The sequence below is a fragment of the Argentina anserina genome, chromosome 3 (assembly GCF_933775445.1).
Source record: "Argentina anserina chromosome 3, drPotAnse1.1, whole genome shotgun sequence".
Classification (NCBI taxonomy): domain Eukaryota; kingdom Viridiplantae; phylum Streptophyta; class Magnoliopsida; order Rosales; family Rosaceae; genus Argentina; species Argentina anserina.
Window position 1 is genome coordinate 13,460,494 of NC_065874.1, and position 17,342 is coordinate 13,477,835.

At 36.2% G+C, this 17,342-nt stretch overlaps 2 protein-coding genes across 2 annotated transcripts; one reads left to right on the forward strand and one right to left on the reverse strand.

The window, feature by feature from the left end:
- The first annotated feature begins 5,137 nt into the window (after window positions 1-5,137).
- On the forward strand, window positions 5,138-8,892 carry LOC126787902 (probable NAD(P)H dehydrogenase (quinone) FQR1-like 1). Its single transcript, XM_050513818.1, has 4 exons — window positions 5,138-5,229; window positions 7,202-7,295; window positions 8,085-8,347; window positions 8,428-8,892. Exons 1-4 carry the CDS (start codon window positions 5,207-5,209, stop codon window positions 8,660-8,662), a joined length of 615 nt encoding a protein of 204 aa, XP_050369775.1. The 5' UTR covers window positions 5,138-5,206; the 3' UTR covers window positions 8,663-8,892.
- Window positions 8,893-11,282: 2,390 nt separating this feature from the next.
- Window positions 11,283-14,583, reverse strand: LOC126786590 (transcription factor bHLH123-like). Its single transcript, XM_050512446.1, has 7 exons — window positions 14,072-14,583; window positions 13,322-13,922; window positions 13,046-13,156; window positions 12,853-12,918; window positions 12,609-12,674; window positions 12,444-12,494; window positions 11,283-12,186 (listed from the first exon to the last, which is right to left on the reverse strand). The coding sequence occupies exons 1-7, from the start codon at window positions 14,377-14,379 to the stop codon at window positions 12,034-12,036; spliced, it is 1,356 nt and encodes a 451-aa protein (XP_050368403.1). The 5' UTR covers window positions 14,380-14,583; the 3' UTR covers window positions 11,283-12,033.
- Between the last annotated feature and the right edge of the window lie 2,759 nt (window positions 14,584-17,342).

Here is a 17,342-nt window from a genome sequence, read left to right on the forward strand (position 1 = left end):
CCTCCATGGGGTTATCGAATCCCCGAGCTAAACCATAAGGTGCCTGGAGAGAATATACAAGGCCCGGACGCACTACCAAAAACCAACCCGACACAAAGGGCACTAACTATAGGGAGGTGAGAACAACCTACCTCGGCCCAAGAATCGATCCCATATAAGATGAGTGTTCCAGAGCCTCAAGAAGCATGTGGGAACTTTCGATTAATTCTTCTGCAAGAATCAGCCTTGCACGAGTTGCATAACAGTAGACCAGATCTTATTGCCATTTAATCGATCACCTATTAAATTATGGCACGATGTAGATTACTAATCGGTTATTTGTTTGCTCTTTTAATATAATTTTGGAAAAATTGCTAAAATACACACTAAAATTTGGCTGAAATTGTCAATTTACACCCCGAACTTGTATTTGACTAATTTGAGTCAATTTACCTCATAAACTTGGTAAAAATTGCTGATTTGCACTCCATCCGTTAAATTTAACTGTTTCTATCTAATTTTGCGTCACATATCATGCACATGAGGGGTAATGTTGTTATGTTATATTTATATTTTTCTTAAAAACAAATAAAAATATTCTTTAAAAGGAGGATTATTTTTTTAATCAAATTATTTATTTACATTTTTTTTACATACTTAACCCTCAAGTAATTTTATTAATTTATCCGTTAAATTATTTATTTCATTCAAATAGTGTATTCTGTATATATATATTTTTATATATACACATTTATTTTTAATTTTATAATATCTTTTAACATAGCATATCACGTAAAATAATAAATATATAAATTAATAACATGTTTCGAAAAAAATAAAATAACATAATAGCAAGTGTTACTCTCAAGTAATTTTATTAATTTATTTTATTATTAAATATGAATAAATATATAATGACAATACTGTCCCTCGGTAATTTTTATGTGACTTAAAATTGGATGTAAAACATTAAATTTAACGAATTGGGTGCAAATCGGTAATTTTTATTAAGTTTAGGAGTTAAATTGACAAGAATGCATGTTCAGAATGTGGTGCAAACTAACAATTTTGACTAAGTTTAGGGTGCAAATTACCTATAATTTTACATGTAAGTCTTTGAATTGCATTATATGGATCGATCGAGGACTATAGATCGAATATTGATATGGATGTCTGATCAAAACTGGTGTATTATAAACTGACGATCCCTATTGATGTAGTTTTTCACAATTAAATACCAAATTACGCTGCTTATAAACTGACGATCCCTAGGGACTGGTCGAGAAAGAGAGCAGTGTGAGGACTTAACTGGGTTTGGAAGGGATGTCATTGGCGGACAAGATTTTCATGTGCATACATATCACATATGCGATCTCTGTCTTTGTTCCAGAAAGCTTATCAAAATCAACTTGAAGCTACTTACACATTCATTTGGTCATAGATTCTGTGTAGACGTGTAGTTCATACTTTAATTAACTATGGAGGCTAGGCCTGAACCAAATCATTATCATCAAGCATTGATCAAAAAAGAACTAACTTTCAGGACAAGCAAGTTGGGGTTCAACTTTTATAGGCAAGACAATGTTCAAAATTCTTCAAGCATAAGCCTAATGAATTCCTGTTCAAGGTGGACCTCTTCAAACTATGATGAAGAGCAATGAAAGAGATAGGGGATAAGAAGAGAAGACCGCGGAAAGTTGAGATCAGATATTTCTTGCATGATCATAATTACAAGTTGGTGCTTAATTATTGACATCATCAACGATATTATCACTGTTTAGTTTACCGATATGACAGTTCGCGGATTTGATAAGAATCGAGGATTATTGAATTGAAATGCAGAAAATTTAAAGAAAAACGCAGACAACTCATTAGACTACATTGTGGCTATCTTAATTAATTAGAGAATGAGACTACAATAATTACATATCAGACTTAACATATGACGTAAATACCCTTACAACATAATGGTTATAATCCTAACATATTCTTAACAGGATTAACATGCAAATAAAAGGCTATCTTTGTTGCACAATTACATCTAGTTATGTCGTTATATCAAAGTTTCGATGCAGATTTTCCATCGATCATTTACATCACCATTTTGATCATGTTTGAATACCTACTGTTGTACCTTTTGAACTAAACAAAAACAAAGATTGAGAAATTATATCGGGGTCGACTAAATGTACTAGACTGACATGCAGTCTGACACTAATTTTACGCATCAATTCTAATTAATCAATTAGCGTTCGATCAGATTCAGATCCAAACAGAATAAATTAATTTACATGAAATTGTTCCACTTCTCGCCTTCTCGGTCACTTGCTTGGCTTTCATTAATCTAAGGTTTCTATTCGTCATGTTGGAATTTAAATATACGTTATCATACACTTCGATTGTTATTTCGCCACTTGCTTCCAGATTTATGGCCGGATTATAAGATATGGTCTTGAAGATGCATGAAACAACAAAATAAGTAAACACAGAAATTAGCTGCCGGCTTCCTACGCTTCCTATAAGATCAGTTTCATCGCTATCGCCAGTGGCTTATATTGACTTCGACTAATTAATTTACAACTGGAGGAAAAATTATACTCTAATCGATCCATTTTCTCTAAGAGCAGCCATACATCATCGTGACATTTTGCTTGGTCATAATAAAGGAGAGAACTATCAAAAACGGGGAAGCTACTTGAATACCCGCAATTGATCTTCTCATTTTCTGTTTTAGCTAGTGAACTGCATGTACGTTATCAATGACGAGGAAGCTACTTGAATACCTGCAATTGATCGATCGATCTTCTCATTTTACGTATTAGCTAGTGAACGGTGATCATTAATCCTTCATTCCTTCTATAAATTAGGTCTTATACATCGATCATCTGATACCCCACACTAACATGAACGCTGTAAAGTAGTGTCTTTCATGAAAGTATGCACTAATACATGCATGGATATTTATCTCCATTAATTAAGAGCAGCCATATATACAGGATACATCATCATGCCGTTTTACTTGGTCATAATTCACAAGTGAGAAGTGAGAACTATATATACATGTAGAAGAAAGTTTATCGTTTGATCGAACCTTTTCTCTAGTTTTTATCGTTTGATCTGATTCATTAATAAACAACATGCCAAGCCTAGCCTTCTGCAAGTCAGCCACACCATATTAGGGTTTAAGGCACATGCTGGCATGCTGCCATCAAATTGGAACTGGGGTTTGCTTTACAGCAGCTGCAACATCAATTTTTCCATCTTTCAGAACTAAATAATTTTTTCGATGATGACTAAATTAAGGAGTTTTGTTTATGCAAGATTGACAAACCTTAATGTAGAATTTAACTAGCAGACGTGCCAGCTTGGTATGGCCTGGAAAGTTTGATTAGATTAATGGGTTCAATTATTCTAAAAAAAAGATTAATGGGTTCAACAGTTTATCACTTTTATAATTATTTATTAGAGTTGGTAGTTAGGCAGGCGTAGCGCGCGTAATTTTAAGAGTTATTTGGGTCAGAAGCTGATGCGTCATGTCTTTAATTTTCTCATCATGTAGCCTTTATTTTGTTAACGAGTCATGTGTCATTATCATGTTTCATCTATGTTAAGAAAACGGATTGTATCCACCATGGAGTGCAGACACCGTCAAATATTGTATTGATATCTAGACAATCATAGTCTTTGATTTTAAAAAACAAACCCAATGACTCTCATCCGTCAGATTCTTTTTGTTATTTATGGAAGCCATTAGTTTTTTCTAACGATCACATTAAGTCGTTAACAAACCCACAAGGTAAAAGAGTTGACGAAAACCCTAAATACCCAAAGAGGTGGCGGCGGTTATGTGTGTTGGACGGGTGGTAATATAAACCCAGTCGGAATAAAGTCTGTGGTGGTTGGGGATTCATAAATAATGGATGAGATTGTATTGCAGATTCCTCCTATTTGAACAATTGCTAGGCATCAATCACATCATGGAAGCATATTGGTACTGACTGGATATATACTACTATTTAATCTATTCTACACAATGGCTTTGCAATATTTGGATTGTGAGTATCATATCAGATCGGATATATTTGGAATGTTTTGAAGATATCTTGTTGAGGGAAATGAATTAAAAGGAGATGCGGGGATTACAGGTCTGATGGAAAGATGGAGCGCGGCCTGGGTGCGCCGTTCTGCAATTAGATAGCCCTGGAATTGCGGCGGAGCTAGGTTTGGATTGGAGTGAAGATTCTGGGTTTGATTTGGCTCTCGGGTCTGAGTTTGGAACTTTTCGGGTGGACTTTCGGGTCTGGTTTTGAACTACACTCTCCTCCCAAAGCTTACCTTCCACGTGGTGATGTTAAATCTTCAATTACTGTTTCTTTCTTATTTTTGGACAGACTGAATCAAACAATTCACTGACGGAGAGTAACAAAGGCATTTCAAAAAGTCACGTGCTGAGGCATGTGGTGTTGGTGTCCGCACACCGCTGAAGCACCAAATACACTCTCTTATGTTAATTATCAAACTCAAACATACAGGAAGGGAGGTGGCTTCTGTTAATAGAGACTTCGAACTCGATCGATTTGATCAGGTAAGAGTTAAAGTCACACCATGTGACATGTTGGTTTATTTAGTGGTCTCATATGTTTAAACTTTGATTAGTTTGTTTGATAATAAAATTACTTAATTCAACAAACGGCTTGAAAAAAGTTCTACCCAAATTAGAAAAAAAAAATTATACATATTAAACCCTTATTAAGCCAAAACTAATATCGTTTAACACTCTACATCATTGAACACTTGGAATTGGATTGCTCCTTGACCGCACCTCTCATACGAACACAAATTATAAACGAGCTGGCATGATTAAGAATGCTGACGTCTTCTTCTAGAGCTTTTCTTTCAAAACCACACCAAGATGATGATGAACGTGACTCCACCCTAGCATCATTATTCCTTTATCCTATTCATATCAAGTTATCAACTACAATATTAAAAAAAAAAAAAAAGGAAGTTATCAACTACAAAAATTGAAATTGAAAATACACGTCCACATGGCAACGACGTCGTATTGTAGGCCACCCCTCCCCAAGAGATTAAAAAATTGTTAAACTACTCCCACAACTCGGCTATAAAATGGGGCTCCGCCACTAGTTTTTGCAAATCGTCAACGACCCAAAGTTTTGGCTCCAAAGAGAAACAAGATCACAGCAAACTCGACAAGATCCCAGAAATGGCTACCAAAGTGTATATTGTGTAAGTCTTACTATGAACTGCGTGTTCTGTTCTTCTTTGGTTCTTTTTCGTTTGTTGGTGAAATGATCATTGGAGCTTCAAAGATGTTCACTTTTTATGCAATTGTTGCTGCATCTGTATCGGGTAGTCAAATTTTTCCTCTTTGCACTGATTTCTGAATTGGGTCTTTTCTGGATTGCTGACATATGTTCTTGAAGGTTTGACCTTTAAAAGTTGTTCTCAAGAATTTGATTTTAGGAAGATTGAGTTGTTAAATAGTGTCTGTATTGATGTAGTGTGAGAAAGTGAGAGTTATTAGAATTCGGAAAGTTTTTTCATCTGAAAAATGGATCAGATAATAACTCGTTGGCTCCTGTTGAGAACTCCTAGATTGAATAGTTTGTATTGCATAGATAAATTATAAATACAATGGCAGTAATGACTTAGTTGTCTACATACGTTCAATTACAGTCTCTTGAGTAGTAGCATTATGCCTAAGATCTAAACATAAATGCAGTAGAATGTCTGATGATTGGCTTTTTGTTAATGATGTTGTTGAGTGTTATTAAGGGAGAGTCTATGGCCTATAATGTGCTACTGTTGAAGTGGATATGTAGCAAACTAATTGCTTTGATTTTTTTTTCTTTGAAGCTTGTTTTGTGAAAATCTAGAACTTTGACTAATTTGGAGTCGGTGGAAGTAGTGGATTTACTTAGTTAAGGCAGTTATATTAACACTGATGAGTGTAACAGGGAATTTCTAATCCGAGTCAGCTGTTGTTTGGAGTGTGGCCTTCCCATAAAATGTGCCTAATGGCTTGTAGATATAAAATATACTAGTTTGAGTTTGGTAAATTTATCAATCTGTAATCTATAAATAATTATAAGGTAATTAAAGAGTTACGGATTGGTATTTATAGATCATACATGTGTTTTTGACCCTATTATCTGTGGATATTCTCAAGGTGTTGTTGTGAGCCTCACGGACAATAGCGCACCCTGTTGGAATAGGACTATTACTTTGCACTTCGGTATATTTGGTATTGGAGATATCCATTCCATTTGTTAAAGAAGGGACAAATATACTAAATTGACTTACTACTTAGTCAAAGACACCGTAACGGTGTCCCTTTTTTAGCTGTTTGTTCCATTGAGTTGCACTTGATTTGAATTTTTCTGATTAAATTAAAGTTATAAACATGGGTAGAGACAGTTAGAGGTGGGATCCTTGAACACTAGTTAAGTAAGTTACAAACAGCATCCTGAATATTTTTATTGAAGTTCTTCAGTTGGTGCTGAACTTTTGATAACAAAAGAAGTCCCTTGTTGTAACTTATAAGAAACACCTCTTTCATTTTGGTGTTTGTGGATGGATGTGGCTATACTGACTTTTATGCCATGCTAAGAATCTTCTGGCTATCCAAAAAAAAATATTCCTTCTGGACTACATCTAGGTAGATAAGAGCAATGAAATTCTGCTCTATGCCAGGAGCATAAAGCATCTCCTGTTTGATGTATCATAATCTTTGTTCTACACGTATACTTTGTTTGATTTGCAACATGGGTTTGATGAATATGCATGTGGCATTGGTACTTACTACATATGAGAGAGTTGACCTTGATTCTTTGGGTTAGTGGTATCATAATTTGGTTAGTAAGAGTTTGACTAGTAGGCAAAATTTAGAGATGGTACTTTGATGCTAAGCTGATATTATATAGGCAATTCCAAGTTTAGTGACTTCTTCACTAAAAAGTTCATTCCAATTTGAATGTTGAGGATTATAAATTATGAATAATGACATCATGTACTGTGGTTCCCTCATTTCCAGTAATTTAATGCCGAGTATGATAATTGAACCTGATTCTTTGCTTAAGTACAGTTGCACAAAGAATTTGTTAAAGAATAAACTTCGCATCCCATTGATTCTGAATATGATCTTCAGTTTTGTTACATAAGTGTAACCTCTTTACTGAATTATTTATTGATTTTTCAGGTACTATTCCATGTACGGACATGTAGAAAAGCTAGCAGAAGAAATTAAAAAAGGAGCGGCATCTGTGGAAGGAGTAGAAGCCACACTATGGCAGGTGAGCATGCCCTTCATTCATTCATTCATTCATTCATTTTGACCTGTAAACCATAAGTTTGAGGATCAATAATATCGAAATAAAATAAAATAAAAGTTTAGACTATATACATAGCATGATTTAAATCATAAATTTCAGTAAGCTCTTACCAAGAATCAATTGTTGGCACCTTGCTTGATGGGTAGTCTGAACTTGATAATTTACAATTTTATGAATTAATATATGAGGCCTTATATATAACATTAAAACTGACCATGGTTAAATCCCACAGAACATCAATGCTTGGCCTTTCATAATTCTTAAACATTCTTAATTTCTGTTCAATACAACCCCCATTACAAATGGTTGCATAGCAAAACATGGGTTCTCAGTATCTGGGTTACTTGTCTTCATCTGATCGACCTATACATTATTTTTCATCATTACTTTGCATCTCTTCTGCGGCTATGTTTGTCTTTTAGATCTCTGTCTCAGTAGCCTCGCGTCTTGTATGCTGATTACTATATATAACTAATAACTTTGGTATTTGCCAAATTTTTTGTGTGCATGCATGTTGTACCTTAACAAAATGGACTTCCCTTCACTCAATCACAAACTTCACATCCATCTTACTATGTGTTGGAAAGATCTTGTTAAGAAAAATTGGATATTTTGACAAATTGGAAAGATCTGTACTGTATCGTTGTAAAAATTGCTCAAACTTGGTTGAATTAAAGTGGATAATTTGTCATTTAAGCATGGTGAACTTGACTGAAGAATGAGATTAACCATATTGGATTTATCTAACAGGTCCCTGAGACACTACAAGATGAGGTGCTTGGGAAAATGAGTGCTCCACCAAAGAGTGATGCACCAATCATCACGCCAAATGAACTTGCTGATGCAGATGGATTTGTTTTTGGCTTTCCAACAAGATTTGGTATGATGGCTGCTCAATTCAAAGCATTTTTGGACGCAACTGGAGGTCTATGGAGAACACAACAGCTTGCTGGGAAACCTGCTGGGATCTTTTACAGCACTGGATCTCAAGGTGGTGGACAAGAGACAACTGCGTAAGTTCTCGTAATTAAACAACCATACAGACATTGATTGTTTCATAGATGGAGATGGTATTAATATTGTGGTTTTATAGATTGACTGCCATCACTCAGCTGGTTCACCATGGGATGATATTTGTACCCATTGGGTATACATTTGGAGCTGGCATGTTTGAAATGGAGAATATCAAGGGAGGCAGTCCATATGGTGCAGGAACTTTTGCCGGGGATGGTTCAAGACAGCCAACTACGCTTGAGCTCGAGCAGGCATTTCATCAAGGCAAATACATTGCCACCATCACAAAGAAGCTCAAGGGAGCTGCTGCTTAAGATATATCAAGCGCATAAAAGTCAACTGGAAGGCCTTAATCAATTCTTTCTCCTTATATTTTAGTTTCCCATTTGCACGTATAGCATATTTCAGTTTCCTCATTTCTACTTGCCTGCAAGTAGAGTTCTTGCTTCTTCTGGTATAATTGGTGTGTTATACTCAACACAGTTATTATTCATAATGATAAAAGGCTTTGTTTGCTCATCAATATTACCTTAAATCTCTGATATGATTGCCATTAAATGTTTGCCTTCTGGCTTTTGCTTTACTTTACTCTTGATGAATCAATAATTAACAGTGAATATGCAAAAGGAATATGCAAGTCTATATTAATCTATAACTGCTAAACAAAACTGATGTGCATGCAGGATCTGCATAAATGAAGTAATATCAACATCTTCCAGGTTGGTGGCGCTTGTGTGCGCTATTATGCAACCACGATTTCATTGTTGTTTTATTACCTTCGACTTGGACATCTGATTATGATGGCCAATACTGAACTATACTGGGGTTTTGGCCCCTCGATAACTTATCTGCTGGTACGGAAAAGTATACTATAGATTCTTTATAGAATGTGATAACCAATGAAAGACACAAAAGAAAAGCTAAACACAAGAGCCAAAAGAGGTCTGAACTCTAAAGAAACAAAGGAAACAAGGCCAAAGAAAAAGGCTCAACCAGACAAAACCAGAAGAACAAACTGCAAGCATATACAACCAAAAAAGACACCAAGCCCACATAACAAGAACTAAGAAAATGGGCAGCACAGAGCCAGTGAGCCGCAGAAATTAAAAATTGGAGTAGTACAATCTGCACCGATCCCTCTCATTGCTGATGCAGTGCTGACGTTTCCTGAAGAAATTGTTTAAGTGCTAATAAACAATGACTAATGGAGAATAATTTTTATGGGCGAAAAGATAAAAGTGCTTACCAAGAAACTCACAGGGAAGAAGTACGGCACTAGTAAGGAACTTAAAAACAAAATAGTAAACTTGTTCCCAGAGAAGACAAAAGCAGATGGTTTAGTAAGGCAGAAGATGTTATAAAATCTTCTACTTGATATCTATCAGCACAATGATGATCAATGCTCATTATGCTTCCTTGATGCATTTTTGTATGTTTCTAACTAAAGTTGATGCTTTAGGAGTTTTAGAGGACATATATAAATTAATTTCAAATTTCATGAGAAATTTTACCATATATACAACATAGTGCGTGATATTGATCGGTTGTTATTCACCTTATCGAATTAATAATGAAGAAACCTAGAGTCCCATGCAAACATGACTTGTAAGGTACTCGATAATATTGCATCCTGGACCCTGGCTAGCTCAACCTTTGTGATCAATTGTTGCGCCAAAAGTCATCCAAAGTCATCAGAGGTAAAGTAGATGCTAAGATTAATTATAACAATGGACTGAATGGAGTAGGTTTTCAAATGAAAGAAATCAACCTGTATCTTTTCTGTTCTGAGATTGTGATTGTTACTAATTCTTTTCTTTCTTTTTCATGCCAAATATATAATCTAATCAAGTTGATCATAATTAGATTGATGTGTTAAAGATCATCATTCAAGATCGAGTTAATGATATAACCTCATTTTCCTAGGATAGCTAGGTCTGGGTATCGATCCGTTCAAATATGTTCCATTGTAATTATACCTGTCGTTTGGATTTGTGTTAGACTCTATAATGCCTAGTTGGGGTCACAATTAACATGGTAGAGCCGTAGAGGAAATGGACGAGCCTCCAAAGAAGTTGAGGACTACTGTTAGATCGCTTCATCTCCACAGTTGCTGTTGTATAGGATGTGTTACAACAAACCTTAGTTTGCCCGGTGTGACAATAAGCATGGTGGCCAGAGATGTAGCATGTAGCCAAGAGGACTGCTGCTGGCCTGCTGTTTATGCAGAAGCATGAATAGAACGCGTACTCAAAATGTGTACTCGGCTCAACTTTAAAGGACTGCGGCACGTGTGTAGTACTATTCTTTATATTTCCGATATTAATCTGTCTTTAATTAGTTTCCATCTAGCTACACAATTTCAACAACTCATGGCAAAAGCTCTTATGGAGGTCATCACTTGTGGCTACATCTTTAGTCTGCATCTACCCTTAACAATTTGTAGTCGCGCTTCCTAGCAACATAGATAAATTGTATGATCTCATTAAATTTTTCCTATTCTAGCTAGGAAGCATGAAACTATATTGCAAGTAAGTTTCACTTCTTCAGTTCTTCCATATATAAGTGAGTTAGAATGTCCTTGCAGTGCCATTGCTAAAATGAAACAATAACCTGAATTCATTCTGAGCGTCACTGTGATGCTAATAGAACAAACCACCTATGCAATCTTATTCTGAGAAGTCACTAATAGTTAATGTATTTTCTGAATTTGATGGAATCCAAATTCTAATGACTACTCCTATCTTTCTGTTTCACTGAAAAGAAACAGAGAAATACATGTACGGGGGACCATTCGTATTTTTTCCAGAAGTCTGATATATAGAAATAGTATATCTGTGGATGGAGAAAGAAAGAACGTTTGAATTGGTTTTTTCTTTTACCTTCCAATCCAATGGATGCCCCTCAATGTGACCATTCGATAAAAAGCACAAAGCATAACTTATAGTCTGATCACTCTGATAGCATCTCCGAAATACAACTTAATTCTAAACAACAAAATAGAATTCCAAAGTAAATTGTAAAAAAAACCTGAAAAAGAGGAGCTGTGGGTCATCTTCTGACTTCCACTAACATATATTCCAAGCATATAAACAAATTAAAAGTGAGATCTCCAATCAAATGCCATCCCCACACTTGCACACTCCTATTCTAAATATCAATTATTCCTTCCAAATTTTCTCCATCTTCCTTTCTCTCTTAAACTAAAGGTTGTGCCAGCTCTATTCACAATATAGCAACAAGGATTAATAAAAGCTCCTTTTCCTGATCTTTGTATTAAACTCAGCTGCTATGGCATCAAATCAATTTTTTTTTCCTCTCTAAACTAATCAGAAAGTACTACTTTCCCTAAATTCAGCATCTGTTCGTATTCTTAATCCACCTCTCTAATCATATAATCCTTCAATTATTACAACAATTAATATGCTCCCATTGGTCCCATAATTGGCCAAACCTGCATCATATTGCCTGTAGCTTCCCCAACAACAATGGCACAAAGCCTTTGGAGGGCCGTCGATCATTGCCTTTTCTTTCCATCCCGGACCAGAACAGACATATAAGCATTTCTGTAATTTCCTGCTGATCCTATCATCCCCAACTTGGCTAGGGTTTTCATAAGAGACCTTAACATGTGATTAGTACTAGTTGCAGAGAATAAGGTCATCCCCAGATGTACAGTTTCTACCGTTTATCTGAACGTCCCTCCAAAAGTAGGCGTCCAAAAATCAACTGTTGTCTCATGTGCGGCCGGGAAGGTGCTCGAAACCGGAACTAAACATAGTCCACGGCCTCTGAGGTCATGTTTGGGACCTTCTGCAGGGTCCTTCGATTTATCAGATTTCTGCATTGACCAAAGCAACACTATGTTAATATGTTACTGTTTCCAAACCTATAATTGTAATTAAGTTTGTATTATTATTACTCAAATATATAAGCTTCTACATGGTTATATACTAATTCTGAAATGTAAAGAAAAAGCTCAAACTGAACATAGCAGCTACCAAAAATGAATTTTAACAAAACTGAGTACAGCATTCAGAATCAAAGAATCAGTATATGGTATTATTTTTGGAATAGTAACAGGAGAATATCACGCACCTGCTGGTGTTGTATGGCAGCTCCACTTTTCATGTATGGGTTGCTTAAAACCTGATATTATAAGATAAACATGTATACATCAGCATATGTTTCTTTTCTCCAATTGGAATGGATTACATTGCCATTTATTTTGTCAATATAGCCAGAGATCCTTATGGGACTTACAGAAACTTGTTCATGGAGAAATTTGATATATTCAATGGCTTCAGAGAGCACTGAGGCTGTATCAGTCTGACACAAATAAAACATGATTTAGATCCATCATGTACAGAAGTACATTCCAAAAAAAAAAAGGAAAAAAAAAAAAGGAAGCTTTTTCAAATTCAGAAAGTGAATGATCCATCAATCTACTCTTTGTGAAAGTAAAGGAGATAGATAGCGTTTAAGAGCAAATTGAAGCTAAATTTACCTTTCCGAAAGGCGAAACCAATTGTTGGAGTGCAGTGATTCTGTCCCCCATCTTCTCTTTCCTCACCTAAGATCAAAGCTAGAAATTCTCATCTATGGATATATATATATGTAGGATGATAAAAGGAAAAGCTTAACTGAACTGATCCCTCTTGTCAATGGAAAAAAAAAAGTGTCGATTGCTGTATTTGTACCTTAAAAGCTGGCAAAGTTGATGACGTTTCATTTCGAGGCCTTTTAGATGCTGCTTCATTCCCACTTTTCTTCACCACCGCACCAGAATCCTGATGAACTTCAGATATATTCTGTTCAATAATGAACCAGTTAAATAACTTCAATCACGACAATAAAAACCTTAATCACGAAAGAAAAGGTTACAGCATGCGCTCGCTTTTCTTTCTGTACATATTGCCATATTGGCATCTAGATAATGAAACTCGTGAGTAGTGGCCTATTAATCAGAGACATACCTTTGGTTTCTCATCGAAGCGTGCCGAGGGAAATTGTTGTTGCAATGACGGGAAAAAGGTCGGCCGGACATCTTTCATTGCGGCCTCGTGAGGTGCATTCCAAAAGGCAGCGTTATTTGAAAATTGTAAATGGCTATGTGGACTGTTAGAAGGGTGTTTCGGAGGTGATGTTCTTAGAAACTGAGGGACTTTGTTAGACCAAGAAGGCAACAGCTCAGTCGAGTTAATGCCATAACTTGCTTGATATGGAAAAATGATAGAGGGTGAAGGCGGTGGTGGCTGGTTATTATCATGAGGTGACCCCAGTAGTCCTTGTAATATGGTTGATGGACTGGTCCCGTATAAAGCTGCTGAATCCATTTGAAAACTAGTGGGCAAGCCTTGACATGTCACTGCGCTTTCGCCGGAGCTATATTGGGGACTAAACTGCGTTTGGTCTAAAGAAAAACCCCTGTTCATTTCTCTGGAGGTGCCAGTAAACAACTTATCTCTCCACTGAAGTTGTTGTTGATCGTGTGTTTCTTGCTGAAAGTTTGCGTTGGAGTTCATATTGTCTTGTAATATAGAACGAAAACTGGTGTCGGCCTTCTCACCACCACGACTGTGTACATCAAATTAATTCAATTTGCACAGTTGAATTTCATGAAATAATAGAAAAACTAAAATAAGGCTAGCTATAATTGATCATAAAGTTGCAGATATCAATTCCTCTAGAAATCGAAATTTTATGTACAGAATTTCTTCACTTACAACATGGCTTGGTTCCAATCTGTCGCCTGAGAGTTAAGCCCTAAACCCATCATGTGCAAGCTAGGATCGCCACCACTCGAAGAATCTGACACTTGCAGCTTCTGGGGATCATGGAAGGCCATTGAAGAATTACCGGAGACCGACCCGGAATCCATAGAAGACCTCCCTTTGATTTCAATCATGTCTGGTTGCCACACAAAGCTTCCCATGCTATTGAGGCTTGAAGAAGGTGGCGATGCGCCGGTATCAAATCTATTTCTTGATGATGAGTCCCACCAGTTCCCAGTATTCTGATATTCATCTGCCATGGCTTCAATAAAATTACCTAGCTCGCTCTTGAGTGCTACTATATGCTTTGTGGTGAGTATACTTCAACCTCTTGAGGTTTCTACTCTTTGGAATCTGCAAGCTGCTGTGGTTTGATAATATGATTGAAAGCGGTTCGCTACATCTCAATATTTATATGTATTTATATTAGGTGAAGCTCAACGGTTTGGCCGTTTGGGTGAGGAGTGAAAGATGAAAGACGAGTAGTCAGAATATGGTTGACATTTCAGGGCTGATTAGACAGGGGAAAGGTCCTATTATTCAAATTTCAAAATAAATATCTATTCATTCTTTTCTTTTGTCTTGTAATGCTCTTTTACTTTTCATTTTCTTTTTTCAATATAAATTGTTTTTGGGCAGTATATACATAATTACATAGGAACTAATGATGGAAATCCTTATTTTCAATACAGTGAGCACTGGGAGACATATACTGATATACATGGCCTCTGAATTAAAAGGTGATGAGTCGATGACCCTGCAAACTTTAACATGCATGAAGACCCACGGGTTACGAATTTGCTTAACCAGCCGCTCATGTAGCAGCTTGTCAATAGTGGCTGATATATAGAAATCACGTTTTATTGAAAGTAAAGTGCAGAGCATGTAAAGGAAAGGCAGAAGAGTGTGATTGAGGCTACATTGTGGCTATTTTGATTGCAATGGCCAATGGGTAGATAATGCGATTACATCAATTACACACACTCAAGAGTCAGGACGAAGAAAAGACATAAATATCCTTACGGCTTAACTGCATATTCTAAACATATATTAACACCCGGAGTCCCGAACTAAGTTCGAATTCTTTTGTGAACATATATATGCTAGATGATCTTGAGAACATTCAAATTGATGAAGTCGCAGAGAATCGAAGCATATACCTTAAATGCACATCGACCTCAATATGTTTCTACTTGGAATGATGGATTGGATTGTTAGCAAATGCATGCAATAGCTTAGATGTTTTCACGTACAATGAAGTGTAGTAATTGACAGATGTAAGATCGAAATGTAAATAAGTTTAGAGGTAGGGGCGGAACTAGGATTCTAGTATTGGACCGGTCGTCCGAGCTAGTTTTTATTCTCCTCCACAATAATTAAACTTTCATTCTCTTTGAAGTTACACAAATCGTGATACATGAAGAAAAAGATAAAATATATTATGAGATAAAACCTATTATGCATACTAAGGTATACAAAGAGATAAAACTAAAATATAAACATTTCAAACTTAATATGAAATTACAAATTTAATTTTCGAGCCTACTCTTATAAATAAATAAATAAATAAGACAAGACTCCGAGAAACTCTAGGCATTGAGAGAGAAAAAAAACTCCCCCTTCTAACTTGTCCTGCGGTGAGCCCTTCGTTGTTTTGAGACATGCATTGTCGACCTTTATGGGTCTGATGTCAGGTTGGGCTCCTCGATCTTTGGATCGTGTGAGCACGGTGGTGTTTTCGTTGGTTAGAAAGAGAGAAATTGCAGCGGCAGTAGGGCTCTACTTAGATGTTTTTTGGTGATCAAATTTGGTATTTGCTAGGAGATGTTGTGGCGCATGGACACAGGTTCTAAGTTCGACCACGTAATTGTTTTAATCCAATTGAACATTTTTTTCTAATTAATGCATGTTTGAAGATAGTATTTTAGATCTTTGTAATATGGAGTTTATGCTCAATATTCCCGTTTTCGTTAATGGAAACTTGAGAGATTGTTGTGCCAACAACACGTGGGTTGATAAGATTTAGAGGTGCCAATAACAATGATACAACTTAAATTATCAATTTTAAACAAAGTCAGACTTCTACGAAATGAGACAAATTTCAATGATAGACTTTTATTATTGTGCAAAAAACACTGAGGAAAACATGTTAATTGGTGAATAATATCACAAGATTGACATATTCCAACAATCTGATCGTATTCAAACTAAATTTTTGAAGAGGAAATTTTTTGACTAAACCAGGAGGATGAATAGAGACGGTAGGGTGATTATTAAGAACTTGATACTATTATGACTATTTGTAATAAGAGTCAACGAGTGGGTCCAGGAAGCGTGCAAGCGTGCAGAGACATGTGGGACCCGAATATTTTTCAATATATCCAGCCACCCTAGGAGTCAGAGCCCCGATAGTGTCCTGATCTGCACATTCGTCTCCTATCCTAATCATTTGGCCTACCCGAACCCTAACACAGACGCAGACATCACCCACCATCAATCCCTCCACCGTCTTCATCAAAATATCCGATTTCCCGTAATCATCTCAGGTCTGAGAATTGAACTCTCACTTTACATGGTGCTGGAGTTTGCCTGTGTGTGAAAGAGAGACCAAAACTATATTGTCAACCTGGTGGAAGAATTAGTAGGACTGGTTTAGGGTTTGGGAATGGTTGCTGCTATGGTGACGAGTGGAGTTGACAAGGTAAAGTGGGTCAAAACAAGAGTACAATTTCACTATAAGCTCTCTTTGGAAATGGTATTCAGAAATTTGAGGGACCAGCTAGCTAGGGTAGTTAAACCATTGGATCATGGATCGATGATGAAGAAATCATATGTTTAACGAATCGGGGTGTGCTCGAATGGCGCTTTCTAGTGATCGACATCTTATGTGTGAAAGTTTGTTGAAAAATAGTGCGCACACCATGTTTTAATCAGACAAAGGAAAAATTAGATAGATCATCCTAGAAGTATCATCACTTAATTAGCAGATAAATATACAGAATATGAATATTGTGTTTTTTTTTTTGCTAAGCATCATCAACTGAAAAGTATGTCTTAAATGGTCTGAATTTTATATAATAAAGTGAACAAGTATTGGAACTCGATCATATAATCATATTCTGAAATTTGTATTCTACAGAGGCCATACAAGGTAAAACTTGCAAGATCATTCACTTGAGATTGTTGTTAAAAAACAAAAAAGATAATCTAGCTACTCGGAAGG